We start from the raw sequence: 21,973 nt of genomic DNA, 5'->3' as shown, positions 1-21,973 counted from the left end.
TTGGGCACCCAAGCTTGCTGGCATATCCAAGACTTGAGGGACCTTCAAAAGGTCAGGAGTAATGAGACTGACCTCATTTTGCTGTGCCACAGCAAAAAAGGCCCACCACTTAGGGACTGCCAAGTGTAGCTCCCTTGATGATAGAACCAATATTACACCCATTCTGTTGGATCTGGTGAGACAGGGGTCCCAAACCATGGCCCACTACCAGACTATGTTTGGAACCTGGCCACGGAAGTGGTGTGTGAGCACGTGCACTTGTGCAAGCAGCGTGTGAGTGTGTGCACGTTCCATTTGTGCCCCCTGCTCGTGTGAAACCATCCCCCCTTCCCCCCACTGGGAGATGACCAAGGGCATGATTGTGAGTAAGGTCCCTTGATTCCGGAACTGGCACTACTGGTACATGATATGGAGTTATGCAAAGGCCCTCCAACTGTCATCTGCTTCTTAGGAAAGAATCATGAGTCCAGGAAGTCCCCCAGATTGTGCACAGGATCTGTTTGCAACCCAAAAGATAATAACGTCCTAGAACCAGAAAGCCTCCAAATTGAAGCCACTCAGTCTTGCCAGGTTTCAACTGAAGTTTGTTGTTCCTCATCCAGACCCCCACAGTCTCGCACAGAATTTAATAGATATGAGTCTCCACTGTAATTTTATCATAATAATGGCGCTAAGGCCTTATCTTCTTCCAAACACTTTATTTATCATAAAATATCTTAAGTGCAATATTTTGTAGCCAATTGGGTATATCATAACTTAGTCTTGGGAAGAACTTAGTTTCACAGAGATGTTTATTGCTAGTAAATTGATTCATAATAAGTTATATGTTGCTGAAATGTGTTAATTTCCTTCAGAGTCTTAGAGCTGAATACATGCTGCTAATTTTGATTAATAGGCAAACATTTGTTTTTGTTTTTATACATGCAATAGCTCAGTCCAACTTCCAGATCAAAGAAATTTCCACAAGGTCGGGCTATTCCTCCAATGGGACCTGAAACCAAGGTGTATGTGGTTTGGGTTGAACGCTATGATGACATAGGTATGTGAATCTCAGAATTTTATTACAAATATGGAAGGAGAATCCTTCCTTCCTTCCTTCCTTCCTTCCTTCCTTCCTTCCTTCCTTCCTTCCTTCCTTCCTTCCTTCCTTCCTTCCTTCCTTCCTTCCTTCCAAGCCTTAGGCTTTTCTGGTAATTTTCCATCCAAATTCTCATCAGGTCCAGTCCTCTTAATTTTTCCTGAAATTAGAATTAACTAGCTACCACTATTTCCAATTACAAATTTGACGTAATTTCCAGTTGTTATTTTTGTGTTCTCTTGAAACTTTTTATGGATTTAAAAATGTATTTATTGTTGTTATTCAACCTTATATTATCCTTGTCTTGCAGAGAATTTCCCTCTCTCTGACTTGGTTTCAGAGACTAGCACTGGAGTAGAAACTACAACAAATAGTAGCACTTCACTGAGGTATGACTTAATTTCTCTACCTTTTCGGTGACACTGTTTCTATGTGGACATAGTTCACATCTGTCCATATGCAACCCGTGAGTTAGGCATTACCACAACCCGTGAGTTAGGCATTACACCTTTGCTCCGCGAGCTGCATTGGCTGCCGGTTGCCCTCCGGGTGAGATTCAAGGTGTTGGTAATGACTTACAAAGCCCTACATGGCATGGGTCCGGATTACCTACGGCAACACCTGCGGCCGGCGTCAACTTCCCTCCGTCCAGTGCGCTCACACAGAGGGCCTCCTCAGGGTGCCTCCGATCAAAGAATGTCGATTGGTGGCCCCTAGGGGGAGGGCGTTCTCTGTGGGTGCGCCAGACCTGTGGAACCGCTTGCCGGTTGAGCTCCGGATGGCCCCCGACCTTTGCTCCTTCCGGCGGGATCTAAAAACTTATTTATTTGAGCAATCCGGCCTGGTTTGATGGGTTAAGGGTTGGGGTTTTAACATGGTTTTTAATTACTGTTTATATCGGGCATAATATTTAATTGTTTTTTAACTTTTGTACTTTGTTTTTAATATTTATTGCCCTGTACACCGCCCTGAGTCCTTCGGGAGAAGGGCGGTATAAAAATTTAAGAAATATAAATATAAATATAAATTTAAGTCCCAACCAATAAATTGTGATAAACAGGCATAAGTCAAGCCTGTATGGAGGGAAGCATGTTTACTTCATTTCCAAATATATTTTTCGTGGTGTGAGCAAAATACTATTCCCTAATGACATTTAAAGTTGTTGCAGTTAACACCTCTTCCTAATGATTTGGGGTTTTGTGCCTTGGCCACACATGAGTTCTGGTTTTTAGATTTGCAGCTTGCTTCTGTTAACTCCAACTTTCCTGTTGATATTTGTGTATATTAAGCCAGCCAATCCATTTGCTGTATAGCTGGCATCATTTTAGAATACTGTCTACATTTGGTCTCCTGCTGAGCTTGGAAAAATAAAAGACATCTGACATCTTTGTTAAAATGTTTTATTTTTTTATTATTTAAAAATGGAATCCTTCAAAATTTGGCATCAAAACACAGTTGCTTTATTTATACATTTAAATGTTCATTGGTTTTAGTTACTTATGTGATTTTTAAGGTCTGCTATTCCTGAAAAAGAAGTGCCAGTGATTTTCATCCATCCCCTCAACACTGGATTATTCAGGGTAAAAGTACAAGGAGCTACTGGAAAATTCAATATGGTTATCCCTCTAGTGGATGGCATGATAGTTAGCAGAAGAGCTCTAGGTACGTCTTCTATTAATATTTGATTATTAATTTACTAGCTTTGAATGCAGCATTATTACTAAAGCTTTCTGTTACATTAGCACTAGGCTACTTCTGATTTGGGAAAAAAATCAATTCTTCCTTCTCCTTGTGCTCAAGCCTCTTTTTTCAGGCAATATTCCAGCGACAAAGCCAGATTTTCATTGTTTATGGGGTATTGGTTGGAAGAACAAATATTGGTGGTATACTTTCATATCACATTGGATATCGTTTCTCCCAGTATTAGGGAAATATTTACCAAGGGGATGTGGAATAAAGTGATAAAAGACAATCAAGTTGAACTTGTACTAATACTTTTCAGATCTATTGCTTATAGGTATATATACTAATAATGTTCCTAAAAAACTGGTAAGATCTTCTAATAGTAAGAGATCTATTGGAGTATTCCAATAAACTCAACTTTCTGTCCAAAGTACAACCTCAAGTCAGATGTGCAAGGCAATCTAAACGTAAACAGAATTGGGAGCAGTGAGGATTCAGATCCTTCATCCTTCCCATCCTGGTCCTCTTAATCCCCATTACTCCTTAGGTTTTTGCAGTATTGGAGATTCCTAATCTTGGGAAAAAATAGACCAAGTATGGGAGCGTAATTGAATTGAATTGAATTGAATTGAATTTATTAAATTTATATGCCGCCCTTCTCCCTAAGGACTCAGGGCGGCTCACAACAATAAAAAGTTAAAAACATAAGATACAAAATTTAAAAAGAATTAAACAATGAATAATCCCATCAATATATGAGTTTAATAAATAAATATTAAATTATAATAATACAACCTACTGTGGCAGAATTGGTTGATATGGAAAGAGAATCCATGGTTGGACCTCTTGTCATGGTAGCCATGATTGCTGGATGATGATCATCAGCAATATTAAGAGGGCAACAGGTTCTTTTTTCAGCCCCTTTAAACTAAGATAAGTCTGTATTGAGAATGAAGTAATTAGACATTGAAATTGTTAATTTTGTAGTGGAAAGAAACAGTTATATACTGCATCTCAAGTCTCCTACACATATCATTGTTTCTAGCAAACAAAATGGTGTCTATTATTTATTGTTGATGTTTTGGCTATACATTCAAATTGTTAGAATAAAAATGGAAGGCTATATATACTTCCTGAGTGAAATAAACTCTATTAACTTTGTTCTTTTTTTATTTAAGGATTCTTAGTGAGACAGACAGTAATAAATATTTGTCGAAGAAAAAGGTTGGAAAGTGACTCATACAATCCCCCTCATGTCCGTCGAAAACAGAAAATAGCAGATATTGTCAATAAATACAGGAACAAACAGCTGGAACCAGAGTTTTATACCTCTCTTTTTCAAGAGGTTGGACTAAAAAACTGTAATCCTTAAACCAGGACCCTTTTTGAACAATTAAATTGCAGCTTGGTATCTGCAACAATGAAATAAAATCTTCCCACTTGTGGACCTCTTGTGGAAACAAACCACATTCTCAGCATGACTTCTGCTTCTACTGCAAGAAAATAAAGAGGACTTGCTTTTGGCTCCAGTCCTGCAGTCCTTCTGAGCACATCGCCACCCCTTCAGATGCTACAGAGGGAGAACCTTTGATAATGAAGTATTATTTATTAAGAGACAATATAATGGATGTATAGCAAATAGAAGGTTAACTACACTTCTCATGATTTCCCATGTTTGCAAAAAAAAACAAAACCCCCGGATTCTCAGCATAGAATTAACACATGGTTTCGTATTGGTTTTTCTAGCAGATTAGACTTAAGGGCAAATTATTTCAGATAAACTATTTGTGCATTTGTCTGCTCGGTTTGCTTTTCCTTTTATGAGCATCTATCCAGAAAATTATATTTGGATCTTGTCCTCTACTTTCAAAGCCATGGGCTGGTTGCTAAATGTTTTATCTTTGTAAATTGTTATTGTCTATGTCTTCTGCTGGTCTGTCCAGAAAAAAAAAAAACCTTGAACCTTTGGTTTAAGAGAGGGGAGAAGCAAAAATACTGTTTGGAGTAAAATGGCACATTTTGCTCAGTGGTTAGTTTTGAAATATATGCCTTGGTGTATGTGTTGGTGACATCTGAGCTATCCACTACAACGTTTGAGACAGAAGTAAAATCCTTGTTATAGAATTTGGTACAGTTGGATGTATGTTATGTGTGTAAACATACGTACACTCACACGAAAACAAGCTGGTACTTGAAACCTAAATTAAAAATTTTACAATTGTGCTTTCACTCATTTCAGTTGAATTCAGGACTTGGCAGCCATTCCCTATCTAATGACAACAGAAATAAAAACCACGTTTAATGTGAAGTCATAAAATTGTTGAAAGAATTAGGCTATCTACATATTTCAGAAGAATTACAACTCTTTAAAAATTGACATTAGAAGAGATGATTCTGTCAGAAACTGAGCATTCATGCTAACATACTCTCCTATCCCTGGCCTAATAACATCATAACACCTATTTGTACAGAATACATGTCGCATGATGGTTGAAAGATTATTTTCCTTCACTTGCATTGACTGCTGTGTTCGATACTACTAGATGTTAACAGGACCTACAATTTTTGGTGGATGTCAAAATGAACTTCTTATAATGTCTATAAGCCTTGAAAACCTTTGCATAGTTCTGAGGATGATAAATGACTGAGATAGACATAGGGTAGGATAGAAATGCTTTTAGATAACTTTTGTTGACATATCTAAAAAATAGCCCATACATGTTGTAAATAGAAATATTTTTCCCCAGAGAATATCCAGAATACTTCAGGGACAAATCTTTTTGGGAGCATGGGTAAGCAATCAAAAAGATTCTATGAACCTGGATTTAAAAATATTTCCGATTGGTTCAGTAGAATGTAGCTCTTAATAAATATATCAGGAGATATTTAGGCCAGCAAGAATTCACTTCCTGATTTTCCAACACAGTTTGGTGCTTTGAGCTTTTTGTTTTGTTTCTCTTTTTTTTCAACCATCATAATAGAGTATAAATCAGAATATTTTTGGTTAATTATATAGAACCAGAAGCTGAAAATTAAACACTTTGCCACAAAGTCACTGGATTAACTTCATAATTATCCCAGAATATTTAGGACTAATCACTTATATATAAAGGTGATTAACAGTCTAGTAACTCTGTTATTGAACAAATCTGATTTAGAGAATAAATCTAAATAAGGAACTGTAATATGCCTTGGAAGCTTAATGTGGAGCTCATGCAATATTTTGGTTTTAAACATAATAATCTTCTGCTGATTTACTTTGATGAACAACTGGCCAGTAATCATCTCTAGGAAGTGAATCTTTATGTGTTATATCGTTAGACCCTTTCCATTCTAAAATTAATTATGGTAAATTCCTTTCCTACAACAAAGTAAACAAATTCTGAATATTGATTTTCTTAGTCTTGCTGGTAACAGCTAAACCTCTTGCAAAACACTTCATAAGTTGTGCCTTTCCTTTTTTATATCCAGTTTTACCAGGGTGCATGACATAGACTTAAAAGGAAACTTATGTATAATGAAGTTACATATGAAGATTCCTTTTTAGATCCATATCATTCTAAATATTGATATGTAAAGAGATACTTTCTGGAGGAGGAGGTGTGCAGCAAAGCTGTACTCATCCAGTTTGCCTGCAAAAGTTATTTTTTTAACTACTAAATTTCCAAGGAAAAGCATATTGGGACAAAAATAATAGTGGGAGTCTTTTATTTCCTCTTTTATTTTCTTTATAGTAAGGTTATGCCAAAGAATGAACAGCATCCAAGTGTGGACCAATTTGCAAAAAGAGAAAATGAAAACGTTTCTAGCTATGATGACTGTGTATTTGTGTGTATAATACCTACTTTGCAGCTGGTATACACACTATTGGTAATGAGAATTGTTCAGTTTTCAATATTCTTTTAAGAGGGATAATTTGTTCTTTAATGTTACAAATTGTGGCATTTTTGAAGAGAAAAATAATCCTAAATAATAATTTTTGAACAAGATTGAGTAATGGACAAGATGGCTGCATTGAATTAACAGGGTGACAATAAAATTAATTGCAAATTTTGGCAAGTTTTGTGGTTCTAAGGCAGGACTAGAACAGCAAATAGCAAGGCTAGTGAGGATCCTGAAATATATAGGTTTTTATATAGCATATTTGTTACTGAAAACTTGCCAATATTAACGCAGTGCATGAGCACTAAACTTAATTATAGATTTGCTTAGATACTGTTTAGCTCTATAAATTGACCAGTCACATTTATTTCCTAGATTAAATGGCATGACCAACGCATGGCTATCACAAAAACTATAACAAGCGTTGAACAATTGAGTGTCTGCATATACACATCAATTGCTGACATAGCTATAATTGCTTGAATCATATATTTATTCTGGACAAACTGATTAGTTAATATGATTACTAATGACCTGTTAAATCATCTTGAATTAAACAGGTAAAAAAAAACTACAATGACACTTAAACTAATTAGAAACAGGGTGTGATTTAAAATTAGTTGCCTTAAACTATCCATTCAGATTTAAAGATCTGTAGCTCAGTAAAATAAATGTTAGTCTGTTAGACTCTTCCATGAAACCACAAAAAACATTTTGCTTTTAAAGGGGTTCTTCCCCCCCCCCCCGAGTTTCTTTTTCTTCTGCATGTCTGAATTTATCCCCAGGCTTGATTTGACTTAGACTTCAGAAAGCTCTCAAGTAGGCAAACTGCCCTGAATCTACTGTATATGCGTAAATCTTATTTAAATCTGTTATCATATACAAAGGGTCTTGTTAATATGTGATACTGCTGATAAAAATGATAAGGCAGAATATGCAACAGAAATCTCATCAAACAGCACTGAGTGTTTAAAAGAAATGTATAAGGGCTTACTTTCACTGCATTCTCTCAGATAATGCATATGATGTGGTCCTCTTGTACAGATGCTGGTTGTCTGTTTTCCATGTATAATTGAGAAGGCTTCCAAATGCACTGGTAACTTTCTATTTTCTGTGCAGAGCTGTTGATTGCAATAAAATGTTTTGTCTAGACCTCTCAAAAATAGTTGCATCTGAAAATTTAATTTGGGGATCAACTGAGACTTCAGACGTCCTACATTAACCTTCTTCAAGATGATAGAAGCTACTTCCAGATGTTGCTGGACATCCCATTCTGGGAATCCAACACTTCTGGAGGGCATTAATTTGAAGAAAGTTGTTTAATATAAATAAATTCAGGGTAGCCATTACCTTTCAAAATTTTATTTTGAATACCATTACACTAGGTAATTAAAAAGAATGTAAGTTTATAAAGCAGATGGCTTTTCTACCATTAACACTGCTTGTTTCCTATTATCATTTCATTTTGTGTACTTTCATTCCAGTCTCTTTATGAGATACAATAGTAGGGCTACACATATTTATTCTGTCTACTTCTGTCATAAGATGTTGTACTTACCATCTTTTCGATACATTATTATTGGTATAAATTGAGCAAGAAAAAAAATGCAATCTTCATAGCACTTCCATATAAAAAATGTCTTCTTTTAGTTCCTTCAACAAAAAGTTTTCACTTAAGAAATATAAAGCCCTTTTCTTCAGCAGATTTTCAAGCATTTATTAGTGTACAGCATAAGGAGGGAACTGAAGGGAATCATGTTTGAACTAAGTAGCTAATCTATATGCAGAGCAGCTGGGACACAGCTGTAGGAAAGAAAGCTTGTTTCCAATCCTCAGAACCTTGTTTGCTTCAATGGGTCGTGAACAGATAGGAATGTCTTGAGAATTGGACTGTCCAATATGTGAAATGGCTTCCCAGTCAGGAAGCATACAATTGTCATGCAGTTGAATATTTGGCACAGGAGGATTATAGGACTACAACTTAAGATGAACAGGGAACAAAAAAAACTGTGAGTTCACAATCATAAGAGGGTATCTTTGACAAAGTGCTTTGAAAGAGATGGCCTAGATACCATATGCTTAAAATCATGTACAATTATGTATAAAGTTCTATATGTTGCCAAGACATGATTTTTTGTTCTTGCTGTATTTTCTGTAAATAATCCTAGCACTAAGTTGTAAAGGTAGACTGTAAATACAAAGATGTGAAGCTGTGCTCCTCTGTCTCTAGTATTTTATCTCTTGTTTAGAGAAGGCACAAAGGCTTGTTTGTATTTATGCCAACTCCTTGTCCAGAAGAAACACATCAAATACTGAATGTAACACAATTAGTCAAATAAATTTTAAAGATATTCTTATGTATTCAACTGGCGGTCTTTAGTTTATGTGCTCTTTTTCCTATGGGGAAAATTATGGTGTAGAATTGTTGTGCTTTAAGACATTACAGGTAACAGCAGTCTAAAAGCTCAGTGTTGCAGTCTTAAATTTGATTCCTTCTTGATTTCAAGCATCTTTCTTGTCCAAGGAGGTTTTTAGGTAGTCCTCAACTTATAATAGAGCCTGGAATTATGGTCATAATTATGGCCATGTGAATGAAAGTAAATTTTCAGTCTTTTTTGAAGCAGTTGTTAAGCAAATGCTGGGGCCATTAAGTGAATGCCATGATAGTTAAGCAAATCCATTCATTTAAATGAAGCCACCAAAAAATTCCAGAAACTAGCAAAACACATTGTGGTTTACATCACAGCAGAATGTCACAAGTGGTTGTAAAGCTGACCTGACAACATACAGTCACATGACTGCAGGAATCAGTGCAACCATTTATGGCAGCCAGAGGTTATTTTACAGGCCATAAAATACCCTTTCCGTGGCTGTTATAACTTCAAATAAAACCTCTGGTCATTCAGCAAGGACCTGTACATGTAAGCCAAGACATATTAAATTTTGTTACATTTAGTATAGCCATCCACTCTATAATACTAAATTAAAACAAAAATTTAAAACAAGACACCCCAGACAAATACATTAAAAAGCACTACAACCTTTTCTCCCATCAAATTAACTTGGTGGAGCCTTGGTGGAGCAGAGGGCTAACGCCTCCTTAAGTGACACCAGCTGCCTGCAGTTAGTGCAGGTTCGCATCCCACCAGGCTCAAGGTTGACTCAGCCTTCCATCCTTCCGAGGTAGGTAAAATGAGGACCCAGATTGTTGGGGGCAATTAAGCTGACTTTGTAATAATGCCGCTTGGGGTGTGTGTGAAAGCCCTAATAAGCAGGCATATACATAGAATGAAGGCTACTGCTAAGCTTGTAAGCCGCCCTGAGTCTTCGGAGAAGGGCGGGATATAAATGTAATAAAAAAAACCAAACAAAAAAACTCCAGGCCTGGGACCAAGCTAGCATATATGATATCTGTGCAAAGGCCCTCCTGGCCACAGCTGCTATCTGCTCTTCTCAAATGGGGGAAGTACAACTCTGTTCAAGACCAATGGTGGAGATCTCTCAGGCTACGGTGACAACAGCCACATGACGTGTTGTGACATATCGTGACTTTTTTTGCATTTCCGGACCTGGAGTGGGCGTGGCCTCTGTATGTGGGCCGGCAGTTTGACACTCCTGGACTAGAGTAATCATAATTTTGAAGAGGCTGAAATCTGTGAAACAGATTGCAGCAGGACAGAAATTGTATAATTTAATTTAATTATTTAATTAATTAATTAATAAAGCTCCGTGGAAGAACTCTGTCTTGGTTACTCTTTAAAACACTATAAAGGGGAGGAAGAGCCATCTGAACTCCAAAAGCAAGGCAGAGAGGAGGTAAGGTACAACCAAACAATCAATTGCTCGAAATTTCCCTTTGATCTTGCAGGAGGGAATTTTCTGGGTGGGTTGATTCTTCATGAAGCAGGTAACCTAGGCTCTAAGGTAGAAAGGCATCATTTTGCAATTGCACTTTGGACCTAGCAATAACAGTGTTATACGACACTTGCCCACTAGTAAGCAGGCTGGATTCGATTTGGTACTGCTTCTTTCAGATAATCTTTAAATATAGTCTTCAAAGGCAGGCTTGCAAAAAATAAACTGCAGTAGTCAGTCTGTGATATTAGCAAGGCATGGATAAATACTGCCAGGCCACACACTCCAGAAAAGAACACAATTAGCAAACCAGCTCAACATAGGCATTATATCTTTCCCACTGAGACATAGGGTACACCTATCTCTCTAGGACAGACATGGCCCGCAAGCAGACTAGTAGGAGGAGGTGATTAAGTATGTAGTGGGGAAGGGTGAGCTGAAGCAGCGGCAGTGCCAGAGAGGTCTGGGGGAGAGTCAGCTGGAGCTGCGATGTTGCTGGGCTCTGCTGAGGCTCCGGGATTGGCGTGTGGGGCTCCAGCTGATTGGGGCTTCTGGCGGCCTCAGGGGTGGCTGGCAACCGCACGCAAGTCTTCAGGGGAAGAGTCAGCTGAAGCTGTGGGGCTGCCAGGGGACCCCAGAATCAGCACACGCAGTTCCAGCTGATAAGTGCTGTGTGAAAAGGCCAGCTGGGCAGAGTGAAAGTATGGTGGAGGAGAGGAGAGGATAAAAAAGGAGAGGTTTTGGCAGGAAGAAGGAGGAGGGGGGAGGAGAGAAAGCAATAGGGAGGAGATGAGAGTTGTCGATGGGGCAAGCCTAAGGGAGAAAAGGGGACAGCAACTGGCTCTTTGAGGGCAATCATAATGCTGATGCTGCCCTCAATGAAATTGAGTTTAACAACCCTGTTCTAGGAGGATCCAGAAGTCTAGGATTCAATCTGCTTGCTTTATTCTCTATATCTTAATAGAAAGCACTGAAATTAAAACTGCTGCTTCCTACACCGTCCATTTATCTGCATGACCCATGCCTTAGATTTCTTTCCCAGTCTGACCCATCTAATAGAAGATAAATCCAACCTTCTAAGTGTACTTTCTACAGCTGCTTTTTTAATGTTGTGTAGTTGTGTGGCTGATTCCAGACATTGTGCAAAGCTCTAATATGCAAACCTTAGCTACTGATCTCCCACTCTTCTAAATTATTTATATTCATTGTTAGAAAGGAACTTGACATCATCTCAGCCAGACTCACAGTTAATGTTTAATTAACTCAACCATAACCATTTACCAACTCATTACCAGAAAAGCTACAAGCAGGAGCTAGGCTTTAGCTACTAGGTATATCTTGTGTCTGCTGGTGTGGCAGATGGCTGTTGTGCTCCTTCCTCTGTTCCTTTGTTTCTCAGCCATTATATAGTTCATACTGCAAGTGGACTAACTTGAAATCATGAATTTTGAAGGCAAGAACAAGCAATCAAAAAAAAGAGCTCTGCTCTGTGAATCTCCAATTTTTAGTACTCCTTTTTGTCCCCAAACCTAGAAGCTTTACATATAGCTATTAAATATTGATAACAGACTATAGTACTTGAGGGTATGAATGCTTCCTTCAATCCTTTTGTCATATATACTATATTTTTTCAATCAAGTTATATGTAATGCACTTTATACTAGGATTTTCTACATAGATTATGATTCTGTAGCAAAGCAGAATATCTCCTTAATTAATTATTATGTCACAAACCAAACATTCCATAAGATTACTTTAACTGACTTTTTTATTTAAATCTTTTGCAGATTTGTCTGTCCTGCTTCACTTGAGAAAGGATGCTTTTTTTCTCACTAATGCTCTGTTGAGTGCAATGCAGTGTTAGCTTCTTTTGAGACAGGAGTCTGCTTTAGTTTCTTCTCGTCTATGGATTTTACCCAGTTTGGCTTGCATCTCATGTTGCAAATGTAATGTGCAGCTCTGCAGTACCCTGACTACCAGTGGCTATAGGTAATATTTATCTCTTTCTGACTACCATTCCAACTGCAGATAATTTAAATAGTTATTCTGCTGTGTAAGAGGCACACACAATTAAACTCTAGGAATGTTTAGAAATCAGATTAGTTAATAGCACATGAAAGGATCACCAGGGACAAACTTTTTTGTATGGAGCCATTTTTCCCCAAATTAATTTGCACAGAGAAAGACACTGAGAAGAGATCTCTGCAGTGCTGTAGGAAGCACGCAGTTTGTCTTGACAAATCAAAGGGTGAGAATTCCTTCCATGTAGCCAACTCCCAGTTTTTCCTTTGCTTGTATCCAGTGATGCACAAAGTAACATTAATCTAAGTGCCAAGAGTTGGAGTTCTACCAATTCCCTATGTGTCTTTAGGAACCGAAGGCTGCTTGCTTTCCATAATAGAAATTTAGTTCATAGAGGGCTCAAATGGCTTGCTTTTTGTAGTTTGGCATCTAATCCCTTCACATAAGTTGTTTGTCCCCATGGAATTATGTCGGTTTGTGGCAGCTGTGGTATTCTCAGTTGTGTCTGGAATAAACATCTGATCACAGTGTAAGGCAAGCCAATGCCATCAGTAAAAGCCTTGCAGAATTTAATTACTGCATATTTGTAAAAGTGACATGATAATTTACTAATGGTTTCAGATACTAACCAGCCAAAGTGTTGAAAATAAAATTCTGTATGAATTTTCCAGCTGATCAATTTATATCCCCCAAATATTCTATAATGCCACAAATATAGATTATACTAAAAAATACATGTAATTTGAGATTTCTAAATCTGATACTAGTAAATATAAAATCATCATTAGTAGCCATTGCTAGCCTTTCTCCTTTTGCTGCAAGGGGAAACATATGTGTAACTTGATAGAGCAGAAGGAACATCTATGTTTATCAGAAAAATAGCTTAACTGTAAAATGAGCATCTGAACTAATTCTCGGTGTTATTATGTCTTCACCACTTTTCAGCCTGTGGCATCAGATTTCTCTTAGAATGAAATAAATGAAAATGTTCTAAAATATCCTTGTGCATAATGGCCTTTGTTCAATAAGACTCTCTTCTGCCATGAAAAACAGAAATATATCATTGTTGCATGAGTTTTAGTGTTTGGCTTCTCTTTACTGATGGGTTACTTGTAGGTAGAATTAAATATTGGAACATCACTTTGGCTAAGCATACTTACTACATTACAGAATGTGAAGGTCCTCTAATGTCATCACATGTAGAAGGTTTAATGGAAGCTCTCTTGGTTAACTAAGTTGAATTTATCTGCAAAAGTATACATTTCATGACAGAAATGTTCATTTGGTTCACAATCTTGAAACAGTTTGAGCATTAATCTAGATATATAAGTTATTTTTGAGGTCATTTATTCTTTCTTTTCTTTTTCCTGGTCTGGTAACTGAATCAGGGGTGGGTGAAAGAAGAACCAGCAGTTTTCAGATTAAAAATATTATAACCTTTTTCCTGGATCCTACATCATCATGGTTCAAGGGTGCTAAAACCAGAATCAGTCGCCAACAATTTCTTTTCTATGTAGAGCTAATTATAATATGAAGATAGCCAGTTTTTAAAGAAATGATTCTGTTCCTGTTCTCCTGTTTTGTTTTGTTTTTGTTTTGTTTGTTTTTGCGTTCATTGCATGCCGCATCACTGCCTTTTTTTCTCGGAGAGCCAGCGGCAAAGTAGAATACACATGCTGAGCACATGGATATCAAGGGAGTCGTTTCCATGGCAATAGAAATCATGTGACAGGAACACATAGAGACCCGAGAAAGCTGTCGCTTAGCAACCTTAATCAGATAAAAAGATCTCTGAACTTCTCCTGCTTGTTTGTGTTTGTGTTGCTGTTCTGTTTTTTAAAAATACTGATGATACTTTAGAAGGAAATCCTTTTTTTCCCCAGCTGAGTTGTTGATTTATTTTTTAAAAAAGAGACTACCATCAACATTATAGTCTGTATTATTTCTTGTTGAATGGAAACAGGATTGGAATGGCAAGACTTTTGCCTTCAAGGCTTATCTAATGGAGTCAGGCATGAGGCTTTTGTGCTGTTTGGAACCAGAGCAGTCTTCCTGCTACAATATTTCCTAGCCAGGTTGAAATGTCAGGCTAAAGTTTTAAAAAACTCCATTTCTATTTTGCAAGGATGTATTAATAGCTGATAAAAAATATTAGGCAATACTTTTGAATCAGAATTTTAGAAGTAAAAGACTCCACAGCACAAGAGGAAAAAACAGGCGCAAGCAACAACATATGGTGTAAGGTCTATAATACCCACTATGTAGGGCAGACAGGTAGACGACTAAGAGAGCCCATCCATGAACATGAACTAGTAGTCAGAAGACAGGATGAAAACTCCTTAATCTAGCCACACATGGACAGACTCCACCATAGTTTCAACTGTCAGCAGCTCCTAGACCAAGCTATATCCTGGAAACTTGGCATTTACACATCATTCAAAAGAGACAATAAAAAACTAAAAAAGAAACAAAAAGACCAGAATACATCCTCTTCAGCAACTAACTCTCAGATAAGCAGGGATTAGTATCATGTAAACAAGTAAACAAGCAAGCATAACATAATGCCCTACTGAGGGAATTACCAAAGGGAAAACCACATCCCCACCAACATTGACAGGGCAAGTCCTATATAAACAGAGAGAAACACTCACTAGGACTGATGATGTCAGGTAATGAAACATCTGCAAACAACCGACCAAGCTCAGAGAGTATTAAAGTTTCCACAATTTGAAATTGTTAGAATTAGAACTGGCTTTTTAGATACCATTTTATAGGAAGGATTTAATAACTATGGAGAGAAGTTTTAATATTCCGTTGAATTAATATATTTTATTTATTTATTTATTTGTATCACAACTTTATTATTTTTATTATTTTACAAATAATTAAAGACAGTGAACATACCTAATACTCTTTTCTCCTATTTTCCCTATAACAACAACTCTGTGAGGTGGCTTGAGTTGAGAGAGTGCCTGGCCCAGTAGCCCTTCGTGGCTAAGATGGACTTGAACTCATTGTCTCCTCTTTCTAGTCTGGTGCCTTAACCAGTAGATCAAAGTGGCTCATTGATATTGGTATATTTGCATATCAAGTCTAATACAAAATAGAACAAATTGTTTTATGGATCAGAAATATAGTTCTTAGAAATCAAAGTCAGCATGACTAATGTAAGATGAGCCCCCCAGGGGGCAGGTTTATGTGCATAAGGAAAAAGAAAGAATTTTTTTTTTGACAAACCCTCTAAATGGCATCCTATCATGAGATAAATGTATTTATGCATTTATTAGTAATGGATGTACTGCACAATGAGCTGTTCTTTTCCTAAAAGGATGAAAGGTGCCCAGTATGAAACTATGAACAAATATAACTTGTAATGTAAGAAAGAACCTGATTTGGGATTTTATTTTTCTGTAGATTATTTTTTTATAAAGCAATAAACATATAACTGCATGATAAAGCAGATGGCATCATTCTGAATGACTGCCCTCTTTTAATCTCAAGTACTTTTCACTCCCACTTAACGCAGCACACCTGAGAAAGGACTGTTATGCAAAGCAGTACCTAAGTGGAATTGCAACTGTGCTTATAAGATTTTACTTCAGCTTTGCTTTGCTTTACAGACCTCTGAAGGTCATAAATTCAAGGATTTGTTGTAAAGTTAATCTTTCATTACCTTTGTAACTGCAAACAGTTACTAAATGAGGCAGTTGCTAAATGAGGATTACTTGTACCAAGCTTCCCTACCTACATCATATCTTAGAGTATAGGAATTCCATGTGTTTTCTACATTTATGTTGTCATTAAACATCCATTTTGTTATAGCATAATACAACATGCTTCCATTGTGATGGCCTCATAATCAAATTTAGGCTTATTAAATGTGATTTACACAAGCTAAAATAAAATACACTCAAATTAATCACTGAATTGATTCACTTTATTAAGTGAAGGTTAGGATAAATTGGCATGAACTAAGGACATTAAGAAAGACATCTGCAGTGGGGGAGTGCAAAAAAAAAAGTCATGATGGCAACCACAAAAATGTGACTGAAGCCCTGCTCAGTAAATCAAATCAATCAAATTAAATTAAATCAAATCATTTATTTACAGTTCCAGACCACAATAAAACACAGGTTCAGAATTTAACATACAGAAAAACCAAAGCTGAAATCATTAATAATGAGAAGAAGGTATTAACTGCCTAGTCATGGTTATTGCTACAAACCTGGCAATTTTTATAGTGGTTGTCAAAGTTAGTTATTGCAGAAAGAAGATAATACTTTCTTGATCAGAGAGATCACACAATCCTGACAATCAGGTTTATTGGATACCATGAGTGGTACAGTATAACAGTACATGGATTACTGTCTCAGCCTTTGTATCCAAGCAAACATACCAATAGCTACTGTAAATATAGAATACTCCATTTACTGTGCATATCCTTTAAAAATGGCTTCAGAGCACCCATATGAAAGATCACTTTTCAGATCCCCAAAGCAGCTGCCTCTTTTCCCAGGCTCATGCGGCTCTGCTCCTGGCTGCCTCTACATTCTTCAACACAGAGCAGCTGTGCTTAGATATGTGGGGACCGCCAGGAGGAGTATCCAGAGCTGCCACACAACCTGGAAAAATCTGCCACTAGTTTGATTATTTTAAAAGAGATGCTTTGTCTGAACTGTTCGTTTCCAAGCACCTCTTCTGAAGGCGTTGCTTCTGCCCTGTCCACTTAGCCTCATCAAAATCTAGATGACAAAAGCCCAGTATATGAGGATCTTTTGCTACTCAAATGTGTATCAAGGAAACCAAAGAAAAAATTAGACAGATGTTCAGCCTTAGATTGGCAACATGTACAGGACATTTGCATCAGTGGAATTTGGTGGTATATTCTATTGATCACTGCCATTTTTAAAAAAATTAGCTTTGCTTGTTAAAATGGTGAAATATAAAAGAAAAGAGTCTATGTTAAATAATGGCTATACTAAGAAAAAAAACCCTCTAAATATGTTATGGTAATTAAAATGAACTAAACATAACTAAACTGTATTCTCACCCCAATTATCAAAAATCAAGATCTAGATAGTAAATATGCATAGCAATGTAAGCTTAATTTAACTGTTAGTTTATTAATTAAATCTAGACAATTCTATGTCATCTCATGTTTATAACACAGAGGCTTTTAAAAATTAAACAACAAACTCATATCTTGCATTCATTTCTTAAAATCTGGATAATGACTTTCTGTCCAATTACATAGAATTATCCTCTTTCCCATGCCCCAAGCTCAATATAGCCAAAGCTTTTCATTAATAACAAATTCCATGTTTTAGAAATATAGTTCAACATAATGCTGAGATCCATAATGATAATTTCTCTTTCCAAAAATTAAATTAACATAAGTATTGATTGGAAACCAAAACAAAGCTATAGCAGAACAAGAGAAAATCATGTGAGTTAAAGAACCATCAAAAATATTACATTACCACAAGGAAATTTATGGTCATTCCTTTTAAAACATTCTTTGAGGGGTTCAATAGATCCAGTTTAACAATTTCTAATTAGTTAATTTCATTTTTAAATTATACAAAATGTATTTCACATTTTTAAACACCTGGATGTATTGCTTTTTCAATTTTTGCTTCCACATGTCAAATGTATAATTGAGACTAACTTGCAATTCATATTTTAATACTTTATAAAACTCGATGGATAGTTTCTCTTTAAATCTAATATACAGTATCTTACTTAGACAAAAGCTGGAATTGCAGATAACACAAAGGCAACTAAAGCATCCAGGCCATGTCTGTTTACGTAATAACTGACTTTCTTCTCTATTTTTTCTTTAAAACATTTAAAGAACAGAATAAATAATTACAAAAAGAAAAATCTGAAAAATCTGAAAAAAGATATAGTGAATGAAGTGTCAAATTTTAATACACAAAGGATTTACAACTATCATAACATTTAAAATTTAATAATGTATTAATTAAATATATAGAACTAGTACATCAAATTGTATCTTAAAAACTAAGAAACTAAAGCTCTAACATTAATATTGACATCATTGCTATTGGTCATTATTCCAAATAACCAATAGCAATGATAGAACAGAGAATTGTTTTTTTAAAAATAAAGGTAGATATTGTATTTCCTGAAGGCCACACATTATATTTATTCCAGTAAATAGAATATCACGGCATATAAGAACTACTGTATGAATATATATTCAGTATTCAGTATTAATAATAATAATAAAGTTGGAAGGGACCTTGGAGGTCATCTAGTCCAACCCCCTGCTCAGGCAGGAAACCCTATACCATTTCAGGCAAGTGGCTGTCCAGTCTCTTTTTAAAAACTTCCAGTGTTGGAGCATTCACCACTTCTGGAGGAGGTTGTTCCACTGGTTAATTGTTCTAACTGTCAGAAAGTTTCTCCTTAGTTCTAGGTTGCTTCTCTCCTTGACTAGTTTCCATCCGTTGCTTCTTGTCCTGCCTTCAGGTGTTTTGAGAATAGCTTGACTCCCTCTTCTTCAGCCCCTGAAATATTGAAACACTGCTGTCATGTCACCCTTCACCCTTCTCTTCATTAAACTACACATACCCAATTCCAGCAACCGTTCCTTATATGTTTTAGCTTCCCGTCCCGTAATCATCTTTATTGCTCTTCTCTGTACTCTTTCTAGAGTCTCAACATCTTTTTTACATCATGGTGACCAAAAATGGATGCAGTATTCCAAGTGTGGCCTTACCAAGGCATTGTAAAGTGGTATTAAATTCACGTGATCTTGATTCTATCCCTCTGTTAATGCAGCCTAGCACTATGTTGGCTTTTCTGGCAGCTGCAGCACACTGCTGGCTCATATTTAAGTGATTGTCCACTAGGACTCCAAGATCCCTCTCACAATAACTATTATTGAGCAAGGTACCACCTATACTATACCTGTGCATTTGGTTTTTGCCTAAATGTTGAATCTTACTTTTTTCACCATTGAATTTCATTTTGTTCTATAGCACCCAGTGTTCAAGTCTGTCCAGATCCTCCTGTATCTTAAGCCTATCTTCTGGAGTATTAGCTATTCCTGCCAGCTTGGTGTCCTCTGCAAATTTGTTGAGTTCCCCATCTATCCCCTCGTCCAAATCGTTGATGAAGATGTTGAAGAGCACTGGGCCCAGAACAGAGTCCTGGGGCACCCCACTACACACTTCCTTCCATGTAGATGCGGTTCCATTGAGGACCACACGCTGAGTACAGCCTGTCAGCAAGCTACGAATCCATCTGGTGGTGATGCTATCTAACCCACATTTTTCTATCTTATCAAGTAGTAGGTTGTGACCTACTTTATCAAATGCCTTATATTGAGTACCAGTATATCTTTAATATTCTGAGAATATTAAAGAAAAAGGCAATAGTTCAAAGAACATATTGAAGATTAGGGGGAACCAGGGACTTCCTTGTCAAGTGCCATAATGTAAGTTAATATTTTGAAAGACAAATCTACTGGTAATCATTCTAGCCATGGGGTGAATATAATCTAATTGTAATCCAGTAAACAAAGGTAACAGAAAATGATATCTTTTTAAAATCCACTTCATAAATTCAGTTTGAATTGGAAGCCTTTCCAGCACCTGATGAAATTAGAATGGCTGATTCCAGTTTAATCGTAGCTATAGCCATAATATTAACCAACAAGCGAATATTTTCAAACTCTTGTCATTTTTAATAAACCCAGACTGAAATGGGTGTATTTTAGATGGTATAACTTTCTGTAGTGTCTTAGTGTTAACATTTAGTGTAGTGTAGTGCCATTAATATTTTAGCGTGCATATTCAGTACACAAACCCAGCCCTAATCCTAACTCTATAGATTGCATAACTTGTAGGATCTTTCTCAGGCCTTAATATTATTTTAATATGAACTTAATAGAAGTATGAAAGACATATAGAAAGGCTAAATTATTGACGTAAATCTCCAATAATATAGGTTCCAGTAGATCTATGAATATTCTATATTGTTCAGTAGGAAATTCCTTCAATCTGCAATCTCTTATAATGTCAATATTTTTGCCCATATATATGTTTATTTTACTGAAAAAATATTCCCTTTCAATATCCTAGAAAACTGATAGCTTGCTATTTAGTTACAAATGTTTTAATTAATAAAACATTTGTAACTAATTAATAAAATAAACATTTGTAATTAATAAAACATTTGTAACTAAATAGCAAGCTTGTAAGCCGCCCTGAGTCTTCGGAGAAGGGCGGGATATAAATGGAATTAAAATAAATAAATAAAAATAAATAAAAATAAAATTATTAATACATTTTGGACTAATGAAACTTTATGAATCATCTTTAGGGACAGAACCACTTACTATATATCAAAATAATGTAGTATGAAAACAATGAAAGCATGGATAACTGAAATTAGATCCTGATGCTGCATTTAATACACCCGTTACAACTGAGAGTAGAGATTCTTAGACCCAACTTTTATCTGTGTTAACCCAAGAGCAACTATAGTCCAAACATTATATAGATCTATAAGTAATACTACAACTCCTAAAAAGGAAAAAAATGGGATATAAAGCTTTTCCCAAAATAAATCTGTTCACACATATTTCTGGGTAAAATGTTGTACATCATGTGATATATAATAACCTCTGTTATATAACATAGTTTGTGTAGTCAGCATCAGAGATAAATTTTGTGCCTGGTAAATATTTATATTAAGTTCATAAACCAAACATATTTCTATACAAATAAATGCTGTAAAACCAAATGTGTAAAATGGGCTAAAAAGTGGGGGTATCTAAGAACAAATATTTTTATGATAATGCAGAAACAAATCATTTGGATGACTTGAAACAAATGGAATAAACTGAACTTCCACAATCTCCTGTCAGCTGTTAGCGTATTAATTGGATGTTTATAGGACCTGAAGTCCGACACCTTTGGATGATAGTGTTGTGATTCAGCGTCAGCCTGTGGTTTCGGCAGCTGAGTCTGATGATTCTGAAGAGGAGGAGGAGGAGGAGGTTGGAGAGCCTTTGGTGTCAGAGGAAGGTTCTGATGCACTGCAGAACTCTCAGCCAGGCCCCTCCCATCTTGTTCCTCTTCAGACTCAGCTGTGTGAGCATGAGGGATTAGAAGAAGACGATCCACAGCTGGCTCTGTTCAGGGACGCTAGGAGCAGGAGGCAATCTAGCAGAGCAGAACCGAGGAAAGCAATGAGGCAACTTGGGAGAAGGCAATGAGAAGCCATGCCTTGGGACAGCTGATAAAAGAGGAATGTGTGGGAGGTGCTAGTTGCTGAAGGCAACGTTTGAAGATCTTCTGCTAGAGTCCTGGTCTGTTATTCTTGTTTAACTCTTGTTTAACCTTTTGGTTTAAGTCTTGTTTGAACTTTTTGTTTAACTTTTGTTTGAACTCTTTGTAAATAAATTTGGTTGTTTTTTTT

General features: G+C 36.4%; 1 protein-coding gene across 3 annotated transcripts in view; it reads left to right on the top strand.

Moving 5' to 3' along the window:
* Positions 1–8,995, top strand: part of RALGAPB (Ral GTPase activating protein non-catalytic subunit beta) — an 81,115-nt gene extending 72,120 nt beyond the window's left edge. For all 3 annotated transcript variants that reach the window (XM_081322612.1, XM_081322611.1, XM_081322610.1), the window contains exons 27-30: positions 931–1,039; positions 1,389–1,467; positions 2,592–2,740; positions 3,940–8,995. In XM_081322612.1, the coding sequence (XP_081178738.1) occupies positions 931–1,039; positions 1,389–1,467; positions 2,592–2,740; positions 3,940–4,133 (531 nt within the window). In that variant the 3' untranslated portion in view covers positions 4,134–8,995. The remainder of the gene's footprint in view (positions 1–930; positions 1,040–1,388; positions 1,468–2,591; positions 2,741–3,939) is intronic.
* Positions 8,996–21,973: the final 12,978 nt, after the last annotated feature.

The sequence above is a fragment of the Vipera berus genome, assembly GCF_964194415.1.
Source record: "Vipera berus genome assembly, chromosome: 3".
NCBI classification, from domain to species: Eukaryota; Metazoa; Chordata; class Lepidosauria; order Squamata; family Viperidae; genus Vipera; species Vipera berus.
The sequence above is the reverse complement of the archived record's forward strand: the minus strand, read 5'-3'. Positions and strand labels throughout refer to the sequence as shown.